The sequence below is a fragment of the Phoca vitulina genome, unplaced genomic scaffold (genome assembly GCF_004348235.1).
Source record: "Phoca vitulina isolate PV1807 unplaced genomic scaffold, GSC_HSeal_1.0 scaffold3, whole genome shotgun sequence".
Lineage (NCBI taxonomy): Eukaryota > Metazoa > Chordata > Mammalia > Carnivora > Phocidae > Phoca > Phoca vitulina.
The window spans coordinates 14,832,369-14,853,305 of NW_022589706.1; the positions used below are offsets into that span (position 1 = coordinate 14,832,369).

Sequence of the window (20,937 nt, forward strand, 5' to 3'; positions counted from 1 at the left end):
AGCCATGTAAAGAAATAATTAGCCCTGATATATTTAAGTATCTTTATAATGTGAAATTTTTCAATAATCATGATAAACATTAGCAAAAAGACTGAAATAAAAAGCAGAAAAAAGGTGAGAATCTGTTAGTCCTGAATATAGAAATAAGAAAGCAGTAAATTCCAAATCTGACAAGTAAATCATACCTAAGTAATATTTCAAGTAAGAGTTTTTTCTACATGAATATACTCAAGGAACTTATAGCAGTTACCATGAGGGACTAGTTTATTCTAGATATAATAGGACCCTGTATATACAAAGCTTAATCCTTGATGATAATCTCCCAAAAGTGATGAAGTAAATAATACCCACTTTAAAAAAATGAAAACTTTAAAACCAGAGATTAAGAATCTTGCCAAAATTCATATTCAGCTACTATTTAACCTAACAAATGATTAACTCCACTATACTAATGTTTTTCAAACCTTTTCAAACAGTATAATTTTAATATCAAAGAACCTACTAGAACCCCCAGCTCTCAAACAAATAAAAGCATAGCTGTTTTGTTTAACTTCAACTTAGATCCCCTTCCCATCCCAACAAAGAGCTCAGAAACAGGTTTAGAAAACCCTTGCCCTTTCCTATGCCAGGCAGACATCCACACTAAGAGAATCTGCATTCCTGCCCTAAAGAAACCCACATATTTATGCAATGCCGCATGATGAGTGCTATTGCAGGAATCTGTGCAGTCAATATTTCATACCTCCAAACATGACATTTGGTTAGGTCTTTAAGAAAACTGCCGGCAGAAGCCAAGGCACTGAAGAAAAAAAGTGCTTAGGCTTTTGCCAAGTGACTTAAAGGAGAGAAAGACACTTGATCATCTCCTGCTTTTCTTGACCCACCCTAACCAACCACCCATTTACTAAGGAGGTGCTTCCTGTGGGGATGGAAAACAGTACACGCTCTTACTCTAAGGTCAAAAGATAAGCAAAATTCCACCAAAATACACTTTTTTCTATTTACTTTTGAAATACAGATCATTTTGTAGTGTGCAACTCAGATCACCACCACCCATAACTTAGTCATTAATAATTCAATATAGTTTCATATCTCTCAGACAGTTGTGTGTTAATGAAACGTTTATAGAGAATATTTCTATGCTAACCTTTCTTCCAATTGCTCCATTCTGCTTTTTTGGAGGCGGAGGCTCAAAAATGCGTTGTTGCTGCTGAGGAGGAAGTGTAGAGTATAATGGAATGATTTTAATGTCACCAACTTCGGGGCCCAAATCATCAACCTCACGCTTTATTCTCTTACAGGCTTCGTCAATTTCCTACAAAATAAAAGGCTGAGTGTAAAAACAAAACAAACACACACTGAAACATTTAAGTATTTATCATAATCCTAGTCCTATGAAGCTTACTTTGAATTTGGTAAATCAAAACTAAGTTAGTAAACTTCATCGGGATTTCCAAAACTATGGAAGAAAAATTTTGATTTCTGTACTCAAATAAATAGTCAACTATCTATTGGCATTCCACACTCTTTTTCTTCTAGTCAGACGTCCTAATTAATTCTCAACAAATTGTACTAAAATTAAAATTTCTCACCCAGGAATATTTAACTGCACTCATAACCTTTTAAATGTTCACAATCTAAAAGAAACTGATGTGCTAGATATTTTAAATAAGCCAATTAGGCTTTAATGTCACGTATCACTAATGTAATTATATGGAAGATTTGCTTCATTGTGCCTAATGAGAACAAACACCTTTACAGTATCAACATAGATATTTAAGAAGTAGGCTAACCCAAATAACTTACAGCATCTTCAAAACTTTCCCGACCACAGAAAATAATTCCAACACATTTGCATTCATCTCTAGGTTTTAAAGAGAGGACTCACAATAAATATTCAGAGTATGGGAGACCGAGAAAGAGAGGTGGGTGGAGGCTCTAGGAGTGGCAAAGGGACTTAAAAAGGGGGGAGAGGGGGGAGAGCAACAAATTTAAATTTTACTGAAGCATTAATTCAGTTAAATTCAGAAGTATGTTAAATGATTTGGCAGCTTGTCCAAGGCACGACCCAATCAGAAGCTATCCTTATCAACAAATTATCTCTTACACAAAAATCAGAATGATTAAAGAAAAACTTATTCAAAAATCAGAATGATTAAAGAAAAAAAGGGAAAAAATCTATCAGGTAAATGTAGTCTGTATTTTTATTATATTAAACTAAAATTATTTTCCTTGAAATAATTTTAAATCAAAGGCAATTTTGTTTCCATGTTAAAAAATACAAAGTCTCTGGATACTTAAGAACAAAAACTTTTTTCACCCTCTCCTTCAAACATAGTAGTTCTCCTAAAAAACGGATTAAGGGTCTTGAAAATTATCATGCAGAAAATTACTATTAAGGATTCGATGTTCATAGTTCCCTTTGAGATCTGAAGTTTCTAAAAGAAAATGAAAGAATGCTATTGGTAGAAAAAATATAACAAAACAAGTATTTTTAGAAAAAAAAGCATTTAAATGCTGTATCTAGATTAGAATGCCCCCTGCTGGTATGCAAATACAAAATTAGATCTCTTCCAAATCAAAAAGATTTGAATATAAACTCCAAATTAGATTTTTCTAAAATAAAAAGATAAACACAGGAAAACTGATGCCAATATTCAGAATATTTTTTAATTTAGCTGACTTAACCATATATTTGACCAGAAAACAAAAGGTCCAAAGTCACCAAACATCCAGATTTCATATACTAGAAAACAAAGTGCCCCAAATGGTACATTGCAGGTTCCAGAATTTTAGCAAGATAATTCCAACTTTATACTTGGGACTATACTTTCCAATCTACCAAGTAAGTATACAGCTAAAACAAAATCACTACTGCATGGGATATAAAATCATCTCTGAAGATGGGGCGGGCGGAATCCCACACCACTTGTTTTTTTACACAAGCAAGGTTCTAAATATTTAGTTTTAAAACTGCAACAAATTTTTCCCTAAAGTTTACCAAATTTCCATAGTCAACAATGTTAAGTTCAGAGGAGCACAAAGCTCACTGACATTCAGCAGCACAAAGTAACCATCTGCTTAGGGTTGCTTAGTTATGAGCAATATTGACTACTGAGACAGAAGTGCAGGAGTTTTTAAGACTTTCAGCTCCAAAAGTATTAATATATGTGAGTAAATAAATTTGGACAACTAATTTGAGGAGGCTGAACTCACTGCATATGGAAAAGACATTTTACTCAGCAAAATTAAAGATAAAAGAACGTGTTGCTTAAAGAATGGTTTTAACATCTTCATGTAACCCCTGACAAACAATTGATATTTCAATTATAATCATTCTTAATCTAATTCAGAACTGTAGCTCCCCTAAGGACTTCTACTAGGCAACACTTAATTTTAATCACAAGTCCAGATTCTATGCATTAACATATTATAACATAAAAAATATTCTAGAATTCAAATCTTTTCCAACCTTTAACCAATTAAGATTGATTTCCTACTCCCAAATTCACTCAGATTACTACAGATGCATTATTGTTTAAGTAGTCAAAATGGCAAAATGCTCTTAAAAATCATTTTAAAATTTCATGAGAAAACTAAATTTTATAGATGCTATTCAAATTTATGAAAACAAGAATACTGAATTCTGAGATCTACCATTTAATTGACCATGTAAAAGTAACAGGTTCACAGACATGAAAAACAGTAATACTTTATATTATATTAAGTCAGCTCTACTAAACACAATCAGTAAAACAAAATACATTAATTAGGTACTCTGCTCCTTTAACCCTAAAGATCTTCAAATTCAAGACTAGTCATCGAAAGGTGATTTAAAAATATAAGAGGACACATGCAAACCTAGTTCACAATTACAGTTAATAACTTTATCAGAAAACATATACTCTAGCACACATTTGAAAACCATGGGGCCTGTTCCCTTCCTTTCCCCAACTATGGGATAGCTGCCAAAATATCAAATACAAGAAGTTAAATCATAGAAAAGCCTTTCAGGTCCTCACCATGAGACCATCTGATGTTTCTGATAAAATTCTAATATCATTAGTTATCTGAACATAATGGCTATTTTTAAGTCATTTACAAAAATACACTACGCAGCACTCTAGATGAAGCAAGAAACTAGAGACCAGGCACAAAAGGACAAAATAAATACCTCAACTGCCTAAAGACTGCATTAGTGCATAAATACTGTTTATATGCCATCAAAAAAGCATCTGGTACTCTTGCTTACAAAATATTTAAAAATTCTTCCATTCAAAATGCATAAAAGGGAAGACTAGTACCAACATAGGTCTATCTGTAAAACTGAATTTGCAACACATTTTATTTCCCAAAAGAGCAAGTGTGATGCTGTCCTGGGAATGATTTTCCACCCAGGGGACATGTGGCAATGTCTGCAGACATTTTTCGTTGTTACCACGGGGGGAGAGAATGTTACACATCTAATGGGTAAAGACCAAAGACGCCACGATGCACAGGTTACCCCACAACAAAAAAACTGATCAGCCTACCACGTAGATAGTGCTGAGGTTGAAAAATCCTGTTCTACAGTAAAGAACGATGGCCAATGGGGGTACAAATCATAGATCACATAAATACTGAAGAAATGCAAGGATAAAGAAATTATTCGATATTTATAGCTCTTAAAACAATAGCACTTGCCAGAATATTATGTGTTATCAAGCATTCCTGTAGAAACTGAATACAAATAAAATAATTCACATTCCAATGGAGGCAGGCAGTCACACAGAAGACTTCTGATTTTGCTATCTGGGAGAACAAGGGCAATTCCCCCACGACAGTGTTTATAGTTGTGTCATTAATGTACTATAGGAATTATACTGGTTTAAACATTCTCTGGCATAGTGACCTTTAAACCTAGGGAAATACAAAAATGGCCCGTAGACTTCATTGAAGATGCAGATTCCTATATCACACCTCAGATTTCACCTATTTCAGCAAGTCTGGAACAGGGCCAAGAACTTGCTTTAACAAACTCTCCCCTCCTCAGTCCACTGGCCACACTTGAGAAAAAATGTTCTGGGGCGGGGTCAGACCTTTTACTGTAAAGGGCCAAAACAATTTAGGCTTTGCATCCATGGATCATCTCTGCTGCACATTCTTTGTTCTTACTTAAAACTGTTTAAAAATGTAAAAACAATTCTTAACTCGTGGGCCATACAAAAACAAACAGGAGGGTTGGCACATGTAGCTATTTAAATTTAAATTAATTAAAATGCTGTAAAATTAAAATTTAATCCCTCCTCTCACAGCCACACTTCAAATACTCAAAAGCCTTAACATTCCTGGTGACTACCATACTGAACAGCACAGACACAGAACTTGTCCAGCACTGAAGAAAGGTCTAATGCAGGGTGCCTGGGTGGCTCAGTCGTTGAGCGTCTGCCTTCGGCTCAGGTCATGATCCCAGGGTCCTGGGATCGAGCCCCGCATCGGGCTCCTTGCTCCGCTGGGGGGCCTGCTTCTCCTTCTCCCACTCCCCCTGCTTGTGTTCCCTCTCTCTGTCAAAAAATAAATAAAATCTTAAAGAAAAAAAAAAAAAAGAAAGAAAGAAAGGAAGAAAGGTCTAATGGGACAGCGCTACTCTAGAACCTCACCACTCAAACCTGGAGTGCTTCAGCATTACTTAGAAGCTTGTTAGGAATACAGAATCTCAGGCTCCACCAGATCTATTGAATCAGAATCCGCAAATTTTCTAAGTGATCTGCGTGTATGTTAGTTTGAGAAGCACATTCTAGAAAATTCATAAAATCTATTGAAACAAAGGACAAGCTCTTAAGAAAACCTCCAGTAAAAGGCTCTCTAAAACTGTTTTATCCAGACAGCTTTTTCCTGAACTTTAGCTTGAGAATTTCATTAGCACACCTATAAACCTACTGTGGGAAACAAGTTTTAAAAATGTAGCACCTGAGAATAAAACGTGTATCTTAAAATGAGTTAAATTCTAACTAAGAAATTTCAGTGATTCCTTCTAATCCTCAGTGAACACATGGAAAACAAAACCAAAACACAAACATTTGTTTTGATGTTGAATGGGCACCCAAGTGACTCAAGTTCACTCACAAGCTAACTGACTAGGACAATCTGATCTTCACAGCAGCTGTGTGGTTCAAATTCTTGCTTCAGCAAAACTGCAAATTACCACACCACTTCTTACCACCCAGGTCTCTCGAAAGCTGAGACTGCAATTGCTAAATCTTGAAATTCTAAAAGCATTTAACATTCTTACGATAATTAACAAACACCAACAGTATAAAAGGGTATTCAGAGAGTACACAGACAAAGGGGTTATATATTTCATAGTTAAATACAATCAAGTTGAAGAAAATCTTTAAAACTTGGGATAAGAAACACATGGTTAATATACGCCAAGTTCTTAGGTTTAAAAAGCTGTTGTATAATTTAATATGCTAAAGGCTAAATAATGAAGAAAATAATGACTATACCTCTTGACCAGTTAAGAAAAGTAGAAGATCTCCCTCTTCCTCTTCACACATATGAATTTGGATTACTGTTCGAATGGCTGCTTCAAGATAATCTCTCTCTGGTTCAGGAGTATAAAAGATCTCAACAGGATGTGTACGCCCAGGAATAGTTAAGAGAGGACAGTTATCAAAGTAAATCTGGAATTTCCCTGCATCTAGAGTAGCGCTCATAACTATAACCTGGAAAAAAAAAAAACAGTAAATTACTTGAAGCTGTCTTCAAGGATTCTTACATGGTCTTAAGGAAAAAAAACAAGTAATGTTTATTGTTCTATGTATATCAATTATTTAAAAAAACTACAAAAATCTTCATACAAATAAATGGATTAAAAAAATCAAATGCAGGGGGCACCTGGGTGGCTCAGTCAGCTAAGCGCCTGACTCTTGATTTCAGCTCAGGTCATGATCTCAGGATTCTGAGATCACAACCGCCACCCCCCACCCCCGCTCATACTCCTTTCTCTAATAAATAAATCTTTAAAAACTATATCAAATACAGAAATGCTGAGCTATAGAGTAAGAGAGTTACTGACATCTTAAAAAATCAGAAATAAACCCAATACCCAATAAATAAACTACAATATATCTTCATGAAACAATATCTTAAAACCCAAAGTTCATAAAATGCTCCTAACATATTTATGTTTACATAAAGTTTACACAGTATGTAAAGGGGATTGATACAAAACATTATTAATAAATAGTATGATTACTACCATGTTTATTAAGACAGACCATGACAGGAAAAAACAGGAAATGTGAAAAAGACAAAAAAAAAAAATCACTGGCACAGATATAAATTTTCTCCCTTCTTCCAAAGCATTTTTAATAAGCACGACTTCTTTAGAAAAATTCCTACACAGGGATTTTCTACATTGTTGTAAAAAGCCACAGCCACAAAAGGCTGTTCAGGGCTACAGGACAGTGCAGTCACCCTCCCTCCATGTAATCACACATTACAGCACCCATTAAAAATTTACTTAAAAAGAAGGCACCCCATAAAACATTCTACTACAGAGTAATTTCTACTTCGACTTTCTTTCCTAAAAGCTTTAATAGCCCACACCTGATTTCACTTATATGTGAAATCTAAAGAACACAAAGCAGAAAGAGGCCCATAAATACAAAGAACAAACTGGTGGTTGCCAGAAGAGGGGGGTGGAGGGATGGGCAAAACGAATAAAGTAGAGTAGGAGTTTCAAACTTCCAGCTATGGAATGAGTAAGTCACGGGAATGAAAGGTACAGCATAGGGAATATAGTCAATGGTACTGTAACAGCGTTGTACAGTCACAGATGGTAGCTATGCTCAAGTGACACAGCATAACATACAAGCTGTCATTACCAATCACTATGTTGTACATCAGAAACTAACATAACCTGTCAACTACAATTAAAATCAAACAAAAACTTCAATCGTTCATAAGGTTTAATCAATAATGACAGTACTCATTCTTTAAATACATTCTTTAAAAGCATAAATTTAATTTACAAGCAAAAACATACTAAGATAATTTTTTAAGACCCAGAATCTTTCTGCCCAGTGTACAATCCCTATAACACATACACTAACAACCGAATAATGAGTCTAAGCTCCAATAAATGGTACACACACACAGCAAAGAGGCACTTCATAAACTCTGGGAGGCAAAAAGGTCAGAAAATTCAGTCCGTTTTAGGCCCTTATCAACAGAGTAACACTGACCAGGGTAGTAGCAGTATAACAGACAGAAAAAAAAACCAAGCAAACTAGGTTAAGTGAGCACATTTCTGAGGAGTGGCTTGCTTGTTCTGGGTATAGCTGTTCCTACTACCCAACATGACTGAGTTATAATGGGTGTGTTTATGTTGAGACAGGACAAAGATTTGAGGTTTCTGTATTTAATGAAGGGTAGGGTGAGCAGCAGGGTTATAAAACCACCATGTTATTAGATCATAAGAAAACACAGGTGGGTTAGAAATGGAAAAGATCTGGCTTAAAAATACATTACTAAAAAGTGGAATCATACCAAGAACACACATGAAGACATAGCTACGTACATCAGAAACGAAGAATAACAACAATGTAGGTACTTACTGGTTCCTTATTTTACACTTGGTATTTTATAGTTGATTAGAGTGATTGGCATGTATTCCCTGTTTTTTATATATACCTTTTTTTATGAAACAAATGAGTAAAAAAATTACTTCACCTTTAAGTCTGATCTCTGTCTTACAACTTCCTTCAGAACACCCATGAGGATATCTGTAGCCAAAGTCCTTTCATGAGCCTCATCAAGAATTATTACACCATAACGCTCAAGGAGGGGATCATTCATAGCTTCACGAAGTAACATCCCATCAGTCATATACCTATATTCACAAAACACAGTTGGTCAAGGTTCATTTAGAACATTTTAAAACTAAACTTCATGACATGCAAAGACATCAGGAAAATCAAAATGAAATTTTCCCCAAAACAAATGTACTATTGTTTCATAATCAATTGCAAAATTAAACATGAAGAAAAACTTCTAAGAGTATCAAACAAGTTATACACTATCAAATCTTGTCAACTGAGACTGTAATACTGAAATGCATTAAGAAAACAAGAGTAAATCTGCTTATGGAATATAATGATCACATGGTTTCATACAAATGCCAAAGCAAAATGCATCACTTAAATGAGTTTCTTAAAAACAAAATTTAAAACGTAAATGTTTGACCTGCAAAACAAAACTAAGAAGCCACTTTGTTTTATAACCACACATCACTAAAATGTTACCACATGCAAAAGTACATTTCTTTAAAACTTCAGTAATTCTCCACTTAAGCTAACAATAGCCTTCCTTGGTTCAAAAGGGCTGAGAGAGCACAAAAGTCTACCATCTCTGTTTGCCCCAGTCCCATCCAATTCAATGACATGATGGCAAAGAAGCACAATGTGATGTATTCATGGAATAAGGAGCAGCATTAGCACTAGAAATGTTGATAAATACATATGAAAGAGAAAAGGCAAAGGACACCCACTAAATCAACGAAGCAGAGAGGGAAACCAGGTTTAGAGATGGCTCAAGATGAAACAGCTAATCCAGCACTCAGATGCAGGGTGGTTTGCAAACAGTGTTACGGGCCAGCCATCTCCTAGCCATGCTATTCTGGCTGCTACTGTCACTAACACAAAACAACTATCCCCAGAGTTTGGCACAGGAACAAAACAAAGTCGACCTGCAGAGGCTGAAGTCACAGTTCATTCAATTCATGGTTTTATTTACAAATTTAAAAGCAGTATAAAAATGTGAAGTCATCATTTCCAACTTCACTATTTTGGGTTTTTATTTTTCACACATGAGTCTAACCTAATCTTTCATGGACCAACTTGGTATTTTTAGCTAATGCGATTGTTGGCGCAGTGAAGTTCACCAAATTGACAATGTACAGAAGTGAATCGTTCTCCTTATTTCACTTGAACTTCTAAATTTAGTAAGACTTTTGGCAAACAAACCCATCCTTACTCTATATATTTTAGGCTTCTTTCTTCTTTGGCCATATTTTTTAAAATAAACTACATTTCTACAGTTGACCCAGAATTACCTGAAGATTATTTTATATTAAGACCATGAAAGAAAAAAGTGCCAATTAAACTATGACTCAATGGCTTAACGACAGTGCAGCACAGCACATGAATCAGCTACACTATAGCCTCTAGGTGCTTTGAAGTACCTCTGATCTATTTGAGGACATTTAGTAATTTCTCCTGACTTCAGCTTACTGACATGAGATAGGCAATCCTTTTGCACATTATCTCAGTAGCAAAACATAATACAGTTTCATCTGCTTGTGAGTAACTTCCTCAGATTCCACAAAGCTCTTGTCTGTTCTTTCATAGGGGGAAAAAAAAAACGAACTGGTCACTCTCCAAACAATAAATATTTGCTTAAATACCATCAAATGTACACCATGCTGCTCAGTATCCAAGCTTACTCATTTCAACATGGAATCCCAGTGTAATCTTTTTGAAGACATTTTATTTAGCAAAGAAACCCAGTACACATAGTTCCAACAATAGCACATTACTTATCTGAAGTGAAATACGGACAGCTAGATCAAGTTCAAGCATTCCCAGGTAATACCCACCACCAAACCGCTACAAGTTTTAAAACCCTCAGATTGTAAAAATGTACCTCAATCTCACGTACTAAAAAGGTGAAGTCACAGAACTGATAAAAGTATCAGGCTTAACTTGAAAACTCCTTGAAACTCATTTAAAAAAAAAAAAAAAGCCACCCTCTTTATTTTGATCTTTTTCCTCTTACATTCCTCAAGCTTCACACAACCACAACAGTGTAGAGGGCATTTAAAAGCACAGTTAACCCAAATACTCATTCTTTTATATTTTTCTGAAGGGAAGTGTTGCAAATGGCAGAACAGAGATATTGCACGTTAATGGAACTACTATTTGCCTTGTTTTATTAGAAAGTATGCATAATATATGTACTAAGTTAAATGGTCAACTAAACCCTCTGACTTCCAGACTCCAGAGACAGACTCCTAACAGTTGTCTCGGTATTTGATCATCACCCAGTGATCTCTCCTGCATCACAGGAATGTAGGAATATTGTATGCAATAGAGAGCTTCGGGAAAAATTACATCTGTAGGGGCACCTGGGTGGCTCAGTCAGTTAAGCGTCCGACTCTTGGTTTCAGCTCAGGTAGTGATCTCAGGGTTGTGAGATGGAGCCCCAAGGTGAGTTGGGCTCTGCGCTCAGCAGGGAGTCTGCTTGAGACTCTCTCTTCCTCTGTCTCCCACCCACTTGCGTGTGCACACCCTCTAAAATGTTTTAAAGATGAAAGGTCTCTTAAAAATATAATCAATATTGCCGCTTTTCCAGTGTAGAAAATTCACTATCAGTAGTTAACTTTCCCAGGGTCTCAAAACTAGTTAAATAGCTTAAGACTAAGTATCAGTGTACTGATCCCCAATCCTGGGCCCCTCCTATACAAACACACTCTCCTCAAAGTCCAAGAAAAATGTACATATAAATACAATAGCAAAAAGTTACCTGGTGTGGGGTTGGGGGTTGGAAACATACAGAAAAAATAGTTTGTAAGCTCATTTGTGATCTACTGAAAAGAGGTAATATTAAAACAAACATAAGTACTACTGCTCTTTTCTTTGTCCTCTGAAATGACTGCAGGGCATGCTCTTAGTCAGCCAAACTTTTTTTTTGCCCTGATTTAATTGACCCCCAAACCTTAGGTGGCCTTTAATTTTTTTAAGATTTATTTATTTGAGAGAGAGAGGAGAGCACACGCGTGCACACGCACAAACAACAGCCAGAGGGGCAGAGGAAGAGAAAATCTCAAGCAGACTCCACACTGAGCGTGAAGCCAGAGTGGGGCTTGATCTCACAACCCTGAGATCATGACCTGAGCCGAAACCAGGATTTGGAGGCTTAACCAACTGAGCCACCCAGGCACCCCAGTAGCCTTTTAAATCAGGGAAACAGAGCTAGACCCCCCAAGTACATCTGGGTCTTCTATATAGAGAGATTTTTTAAAAACTCAACAACCCAGTACCAGATGCAAGTCACATAAGTGTCCCCCCAAAACAGGTATGTCCTTTTCCTCCTCCCTATCTTACTGTAACACTGAGTAATGCTCTCTTTAAGTGTGTACCAAAACTGAACAGATTTCTGCCATCCAACATCTTTCTCATGAGTCACCTCAAAATTCTAATTTTGTCTCTATTAGTATACCTTATTTAACATCTGAAAAACATACATTTTTGTTTTATTGGAAAACTACAGTTTGTTGGGCCTTCAGAGTTTTGGGACAATTCTTTGCTGTGTGTCACCAACAATCTTTATGGCATGCTTTCAATACTAGATTTCAGGTAGTCTTTTCCGTTGTTATCGTATTTATACACGGTAAATTTTTCTTTCTATGTGTGCCGTATGTCTGAAGTTTTGAAGTTCTAAATAAAAAGTGTGCCAGTATGAACATAAGCAGTTGATTTTAGGAATATTGGACTTTCCTTAAAGTACATTAAGAGGCTCGAAGTATAGACATGTTCACTGGCAAAAAATAGAGAGGATGAGGCTCTGGATTAAGACCCAAGTTCAATAGGTCAAATGTCAAAATAATAAAGACCAATCAACTGACCTGCCTATGTCAAGAACAGAGGCGAGGCTGGGAGCAAGACCACACACCTATCCCTCCCCAGGTTTCCCTCCCCCTCTGGGTTTGTCCTTCCATCTAGACTCCTCCGGCCTGTTGTCACTGTTGTTTACTTATGCTGTAAAGAGAAAAACAGAAGGAAGGGTCCTACACTTTGCCTAATTAAGCCACTACCAGAATTACTGGCAACTTTAGCACAGTATTTGAGGTGATTTTCTTTCTTTATATTTAGAGTGACTTGATTCTGATTCTTTCTGTTGTTTTGTACAGAACAGCACTTTATCTGTGTATTAACAGAATTGTTCCCCTGTATCCTTTATGGTTTTTCCTTGTTTTCGTTTCTTTTTTTAAATTATGCATGGAATTTTGTGTGTGTGAAATTAAGGTCTTTATTAATCCTGAGAAAAAAGAAGTCACCCAATGACTTGCTATACTACTAGATATATGAAGCCCTCTGCTTTAAAAAAAAAAAAAAAAGGTAACCAAACACAAAGCACAGAAAAAGACAGAACCAGGGTACTGATGATCCTATAAAAGCCATAGCCATTTTCCTTTTAAGTTTTACTACCTTCCATAGTACTAATGGAATATTTAACCAGACTAAGGCATTCAGGGTGTCACAATAATAAAACTGTGATCACCCAATTTTGAAGTTTCAACAATAGGCTAATAATCAAAAACTGCATAGGAGAGTCAAACTCTGCATTTGACTGCATACCCTATTATCCAGTGTTCTTCTGTTTTGAAACAAAAACTTGCTTAAAGAGTCATCTGTATTACCTGTGAACTGGTTAGAAATACAAAACTTGGGTCTCACCCCTGACCTGCTTAATCAGAAATTGTGAAGATGAGGCATAGCAATCTGTTCGAACAAGCTTTCATGTGATTCTGATGCTTGCTGAAGTATGAGAAGCACCAGTCTAAATCAAGTTAAACAAGAGGCAGGTTAAATACATGCCTGAAGCAGCAAAAGATCCCTGAAGAGTAAGTCAGACACAGTTCATATTTTCAACCATGACTGTTTAATTAATAAAATAAACAAAAAAATTCAGTGTGCTGAGTAGTATGAACTTAGCTTGAGTATTTTTTTGCAATACGCACATGCAAATGGCATAGTACAACTACAAGCCAACTGCCAACCCTGATCCCTAGCCAATTTCACCAATTCCAATGTGAATAAAGTATGATAAAACATTACAGACTGCAAAGGTATTGTTTAGTTTTGTGTTTACATATATTTATAATTTTCTGAAAAATTTCTCAAGTTGTCTGGTTCAAAGAAAAAAATCATAAAGAAAAAAGATGCACAGAATGGTGAAAATGTTTCCCAAAATGTATGCCAGAAATTTTTAATAAACTCTGTTATCAGATTATTCATAACTTTAATGAATGTCAATAACTAATGCTCAAGTTATAAGTAATGAAAAATTATGTCTATGTGGGGAAACAATTCCCAATAACTTAGTGTTATTTCCTCTGGTGTAGGAATGTATTAAGAGAGACAGAGAGTGTGAACCTTCCTAAATCCCTACCTCAAACCTTATATCACCCTAAAAAAAGTTCCAAATTGATCAAAGATGTGTAAAACAAAAACAAAATACTAGAACACATGGATTCAAATAATTGTTCAATACACTGAATACATCTTCTTCAACTAATTCAATTAATTAAAAACACCTGTATAAAATTCAGGTTTCTACATGGCATGAAGTGTGATAAACAAAGCAAAGAAACATGGCAAAGTGAGCAAAAATTGGAACTTAAATCCAGAAGGCCAATTTTGTTAAGAAAATTGCAACTGATATCTAGAACGCTAATTCTGTTAAAAGCTCCTACAATCAATATAAAAAAGGCCAACTGACCACAGAAAGATGGACAAACTCCAAGTTTCACTAATCCTATAATACTGTACATTTTTTCAAATTTACCTTCTCTGTGATTGGGATGCATTTTAAAATAGCACCTTACAAATGACAGTCAAGCAGGTAGCAACACTTCTGGGAAGATGAGAAAAGCAATAGTCTGAGACCCAAAAAGAAACACAAATGGCTCATAAATACATATAAAGATGCTCAATTTCATACAAAAGAAATGCAAATTAAAACCATAATAATATTCCATTTTTCACTTACAATACTGACAAAGAATAAAAAAGTTCCACAATACAATGTTGGCAAGGATACAGAAACAGACACTCATTTGCTCATTCCTTACTGGTCAGAGTAGATAAATCTCTACGGAAGGCAATCTGGCACTAATAAAATTCAAACATACCCTGTAACCCAACCAATTTCATTTGTAGGGAATTCATTTCAGATATATACGTGTGCATGTGTGAAAAAATGTGTGTATAAGGTTTTGTTAGGAGGGTACTAAGGGCAAGTATTTTTTTTTAATTTTATTTATTTATTAGAGAGAAAGCACAAGCAGGGGGAAGGGGAGAAAGAAACGGGGGGGGAAGTGAGAAGCAGACTCCCCACTGAGCAGGGAGCCCGCCGTGGGGCTCCATCCCAGTACCCCGAGAGCACTACACAAGCCGAAGGCAGACACTCAACTGACTGAGCCATCCAGGCACCCCAACAAGTGTTTTTAATAGCAAAAACTGCAAATCCAAGTGCCCATCAATAGAATAAAACAAACTATAGTCATTAAAAAAAATAAGGCAACTTTGTATTTACTGTTCTAGAGCAATATAAGTGAAATCAGCAGCCATGTCTTGAACCAGCCCTGCTATAACAATTAAGTTAATATATTCCGAAAATCCTAGATAGGTAGTGCTCTTGCAATACTGTTAGGACCTGGTTACCTTTCAAAGTACAGGCTTTATTCTGGCATAACTGCACATGCAGCTAAATCAAAACTGTGTTTCTATGGGGCGCCTAAGTGGCTCAGTCGTCAAGCGTCTGCCTTTGGCTCAGGTCATGATCCCAGGGTCCTGGGATCGAGCCCCACATTGGGCTCCCTGCTCCGTGGGGAAGCCTGCTTCTCCCTCTCCCACTCCCACCTGCTTGTGTTCCTTCTCTAGCTGTCAAATAAATAAATAAAATCTTTAAAAAAAACAAAACAAAAAAACTGTGTTTCTAAAGAATCCAAAACTTGACTCAGCATGACCCAAAGAAATTCTTGGTAACTGCTTCGAAGTTTATTATAAATGATTGGCACTGTTTAATCTGAGTAATTAGATTTACTGCTTCCCAAATTACCTAGCAACACTTCACAAATACTTACACATAGAAGAATTACATGGAGATGAGGATTAACACCACATACAGTGGTTAAGGAATCACCCCTATTGCAAGACAAACCTAGGTTCAAGTCCGTGCCTTCTTCTTGGCTTCTGATCTTGAACAAGATCAACTTCTCTAATACGCCATTTGTAAAATGAGAATATGGTGGCTTTTGTTTAAATTAAAAGAATGTACTTAGAGCACCTAGTATACCAATTGTTAGGCACTTGTTGAATACTCTACATAGAATTGTACGCTATGCTCTTAACTAACCTTCACCTGATAAATCCTTGGGATAACCTTACCTCTGTACAACATACTGTGGTAGCCACATTTCTGTCCCTTCCAGTTGGATCAACATAATTATATCTGACATGAAATGGTAAGCTCTTAGTGTAGAAAAGAGAGTTGTACAGATGTTTCCTGTTATATGCTTCAGAAAAGCTCGAAAAAGATGAGTCACACACACAGTATCAATGTGTGACGTAACTATAAAAAAGTGAAAGGGGTCTGGAATTCCAGAATTCAAGATTCAATTCTCTTGAATTCCAGAAAAGTAACACATATGTATTTTCCAAGTGTCTGAAGTTTAAATACCACTGTAAGATCTAGACATTTTAACTGCCTAACTGAACTCCAAACAAAGGGCCCATATTCAAGAAAATGGTGTTCATCCTACATTAAAAGACTGATGAATGAATGTACAGGTTTTAAATTAAAATTTTAAAAAAGTTTAAGGTTTGTATAAATTTTTACTATTTACTACTAAAACTGTTAGATTAACCCACTACAATCCAATCAAGTCCTATGAGTGCCTCTATTAAAGAAAAACTACGTATATTAAAATGCCTGCACAAACAGTATGTAGTATTCTTTAAGTTACAATGGAGCAAGACTTCTGAAATAGACCATAACCAAAAAATATATGTATTTTCCCTCTACCATATAACCTATTTTTGTTTAAAGCCCCTATCAGTACATGGGGCGCCTGGCTGGCTTAGTAGGTAGAGCATACAACGCTTGATCTCAGGGTTCTGAGTTTGAGCCCCATGCTGGGTGCAGAAATTATTATTTTTTTAAGATTTTATTTATTTATTTGACAGAGAGAGACACAGCGAGAGAGGGAACACAAGCAGGGGGAGTGGGAGAGGGAGAAGCAGGCTTCCCGCAGAGCAGGGAGCCCTATGAGGGGCTTGACCCTAGGACCCTGGGATCATGACCTGAGCCAAAGGCAGACGCTTAACGACTGAGCCACCCAGGCACCCTGGGTGTAAACATTACTTAAAAATAAAATCTCTAAAAAAAATAAAAGCAGCCCCTACCAGTGGAATACTTTTTGAATGACAACAGTAAAAGAAACAGAAGAATGACAAAGCTAAAACAGCTTGCACTTAGCAGGAACTATATCAGAAGAAAAGAACTATATATAGTATTAGTGACTTTATAAAATACAGCTCTTTTCACTACTATAAATATAGTGAAGCCTGAACACCACACCCTACCCATACTTCACAATGCCAACATTATGAAATGGTCAATTACCAACTTTTAAACATGCTCACAGAGAATGCTATTATACTTATTCAGTAACTACTGAGAGTCATCAAATTACCTTCCTCCAACAATTTCTTCCAATATCAGTTATTTCTATATGGCATAGGTACAAAAATAAAGCATAACTCAGTTTAAAATGAAGTTATTTACCTCTTTTAGGTGATCTGGCTATTTTTGGATTCATCACTAACTTAAAGTCTTCAGTATCCACAATGCTAGCACTGTATTTCTCAATTTATACAGTTCTATGAAGTTATGTAAAAAAAAAAAAAAAAACCTTTACAAACCTGATACATGTGAACACAGCAGTTAAAAAAAAAAAGATATCTGGTTGTTCAATATTAAGATCTCCTAAAGGACAGCTTATGTATAATCCCCTAGCACAGTCCAAGTTTAGATTACTGTAGAACTTTAACAACTATTTATATATCCAGTCAAGAGAAGAGTAAACTACTTCCTTCTTTGGGTATAAACAGATATATTAACTTGCTACAGTAAATTGATTCAATTTGTTAAATGATACCCTATTTCCAGAGAACAATAATTATGTTCTTGCCTTAGGATTCAAAACAATTTATATTACCGTTTTTCCATACTCAACATGTGCTGCCACAGCACTACTAGCAGAGGCACTTCATTATGCATACTCCTTTCAAAGATATTATCCTTGCAAGGCTGAACTTTTGATAGTCGCTCTAATAAAAAGCAAACATAAGGCAAATATCAGTGTAGAACAGTAAGTAAAGGTGGCAATGTCCAAACCAACTCCAAAGTTTAAAAAACTGATACCACACTAGAAGATAACGGTGGTTTAAGAATGAAATAAAAATATTTTTCTTCCAATGTGTATGTGGTATTTGTTTAAAGGGCTAATTTAGGACATAAATACTTAATGATGTTTTTAGGACTGAACCAATAAATACATGGAATTCTGAGTCATTTCTTCTGGCCTAGGGTACCACGAAAAATTACTGAAACATTAAGCATGAAGCTGTGAACCAAGGTAGCGCAGGAACTTCTACTCTACTTAAAACCTAGCTCACTGAGTTAATCTGCAAGTCCCTCCACCCTTCTCAGCTCAGATCAAATACCTTCTCCTCTGTGAAATCATCTATATAGTTCATGTGACTGAATCAAACTACGTTTTTAATTGCTGTGCTTCACAGCTTAAGTCCCCAACCAAGTCAGAGAAGAACTAGTGACACTAACACAGTTCCTTTGTATACTTAATGTTCCTTTCACTTGTAAAGGGATAAGCAAACATTTATATAGGGCCAAGTTCAACTTGATACACTCGAACAATACTACTACTACAATCACAACAACCTATACATAGTACTGGATACAAACAACAAACCACTAGATGTGAACAGTCACATGGAAAGGTACCACACAGTGTTTTGAATAATTTGGAATCTACAACGTTTCAATGCATTTATAATACCAAAAAAAATGGACAAAAAGAAAGCAAACAGAAAACCGCAAACCCCACTTATAACCTGTATAGACAGCCTCATAGTTCTGAGATCAGCATTCAAAGCATACAACTTTATTTGGGCAAACAGCTAAAATATATGTGGTATGTTTCAGTTAGCTATGTAATCAAGCAAAAGAAATGGCTAAGAAATTAACAGAAGGCAACTAAAATCACTTTTTCAAAATAGACTGCCCATTCCTCAAGTTTTCACAAGTTTTGAAGGAAATGCCTGTCATCCTCACAACAGAATTTACAGAAAGCTAGTATGAATGCATACATTTGATTTAATATTTTTTAAGATGTTAAGCACTATAAACAAAGAGCCTCCTAATAACTAAACCCTTGCCAAGTAGTGAAGTATAAACACAAAGATCAAATGTAATATATGCATACCTTTAGGAAATCGAGTTAGCTTTTATGAATGAATAAAAAACAAAGAATTCTAATACTAAGTGACGATGATGAGTTTTCAATCTGAAAGGAAATGCTTAAATGGTAAATAACCACATTTATTCTTTATTACCACCCCTTTTCTAAAGATTTAGTAAAACTACCTTTATCTAATCCCAGTGCTATACTTGAATTAGAATAAAGCCTACTATACAACAGATGTTCAATAAATTACTTTATAATTAATGTTTATGTAATTAATGGTCTTTAAAGTACCAGGCCTATTTTCACAGCTTACCTCCAGCCCTAAAATAATATTTGGATTCATTCATTCATTTCATAGTGACAAGTAATGTCCAAGTTTTAATTCAAGTTAAAACCCCCAAACTGTAATTCATGTGCTGCATTAAAAGGAACTTCATTAAGATTTTGTTCTTTTTAATTAACTGGGTTAACTGGTTAATAAGATCCAATAATTTCTCAAACTGGAAATCTACCACCACTATCAGCAGCAGCAAAAGTAGAAATGTTGACTTAGCACTTGCTGGGCGATAGGAGTTACTTTAAGGGCTGTACACAAATAAATGTATTTCATCTCAGAACAACCATATGAGTAGTTATTATCAGCTCTATCTTCTGAAAAAGTAATAAACACAGGGAGGTTAATTAACATTGCCAAGATCACAGCTAATAAGTGGCAAAGCTGGGACACAACTCCGGCCCTGTAATCTGAGTCTGTGGTTTAGGATGTTATTTCCTTTTGAAATTCCTTTTACACTCAACTCATACACTTTTTAACAATGTTGCCTTATTGGAAACCCACTGTGGCATCTCTTAAGTGGTCCTTATGCAGTTGGTGCTTCTAACTCAGACCCCAAACAATCTGCTATGGGAACGTGCTACAGCAATGCCTGGTAAATCCTCCCCAGTGTCAACCTTAAAGGTCCTGTACCAGCCAACTCCTTATTGTAGCAGTGTTCCTACTGGAATCTCGTATTTGCTATATATTTTTAGATTTTCTTTCATCTTCTTGTCTAGGTTGCCTTTTGGAGATTAAAAAATGTGGAAAGTTTCTGATTGATATTATGTAGAATAGCACTTCTTTGGCTCGTTAATTCAAAACTTTTCTCCCTTAAGCTTTAACAAGGGGTTTATCACACCTTTAGACCCCAAGTTCTGTTCGTTTCTCCTTATCACCCGATTATAGATACAAACTATGTCCTGTCCTTAACTTTTCTTGATTTTTCCAGCTGCTTGTCCTGAAGCTACATATATACGATAAACAACTCAGGATGGTGCAGGTCTTAAAAAACAAACATGCGTCCTTGAAGAAAAGAGCTACAACACCTTCTGCTTCATAAACATTACCCCAGATTAATTCCTTAGCCTGTGACAGGTCCCAATATGGAAATGAATCTGATACCCAAAAGCAAAAGATTCAGAATAGAAGGCAAAGTACAAATTATATACACCAAATCACTCTATCATCATACCCTCTCCACCAAGAAATCAGGAAAAATGTCTTTTCATGAAAAAGTTACCCGTTTTTCACATTTATGTTGAGGATTCACCCACAGTCTACAGTGTAGTGACAAATTTCACAC

The 20,937-nt window shown here is 35.8% G+C and overlaps 1 protein-coding gene across 1 annotated transcript in view; it reads right to left on the reverse strand.

Annotated features, from left to right (window-relative positions):
• DHX15 (DEAH-box helicase 15) overlaps nucleotides 1-20,937 on the reverse strand; it is a 57,100-nt gene that overhangs the window by 20,527 nt on the left and 15,636 nt on the right. Inside the window, exons 4-6 of the mRNA XM_032400107.1 lie at nucleotides 8,719-8,878; nucleotides 6,489-6,707; nucleotides 1,148-1,315 (exon numbers count right to left, since the gene is read on the reverse strand). Of these exons, the coding sequence (XP_032255998.1) occupies nucleotides 1,148-1,315; nucleotides 6,489-6,707; nucleotides 8,719-8,878 (547 nt within the window). The remainder of the gene's footprint in view (nucleotides 1-1,147; nucleotides 1,316-6,488; nucleotides 6,708-8,718; nucleotides 8,879-20,937) is intronic.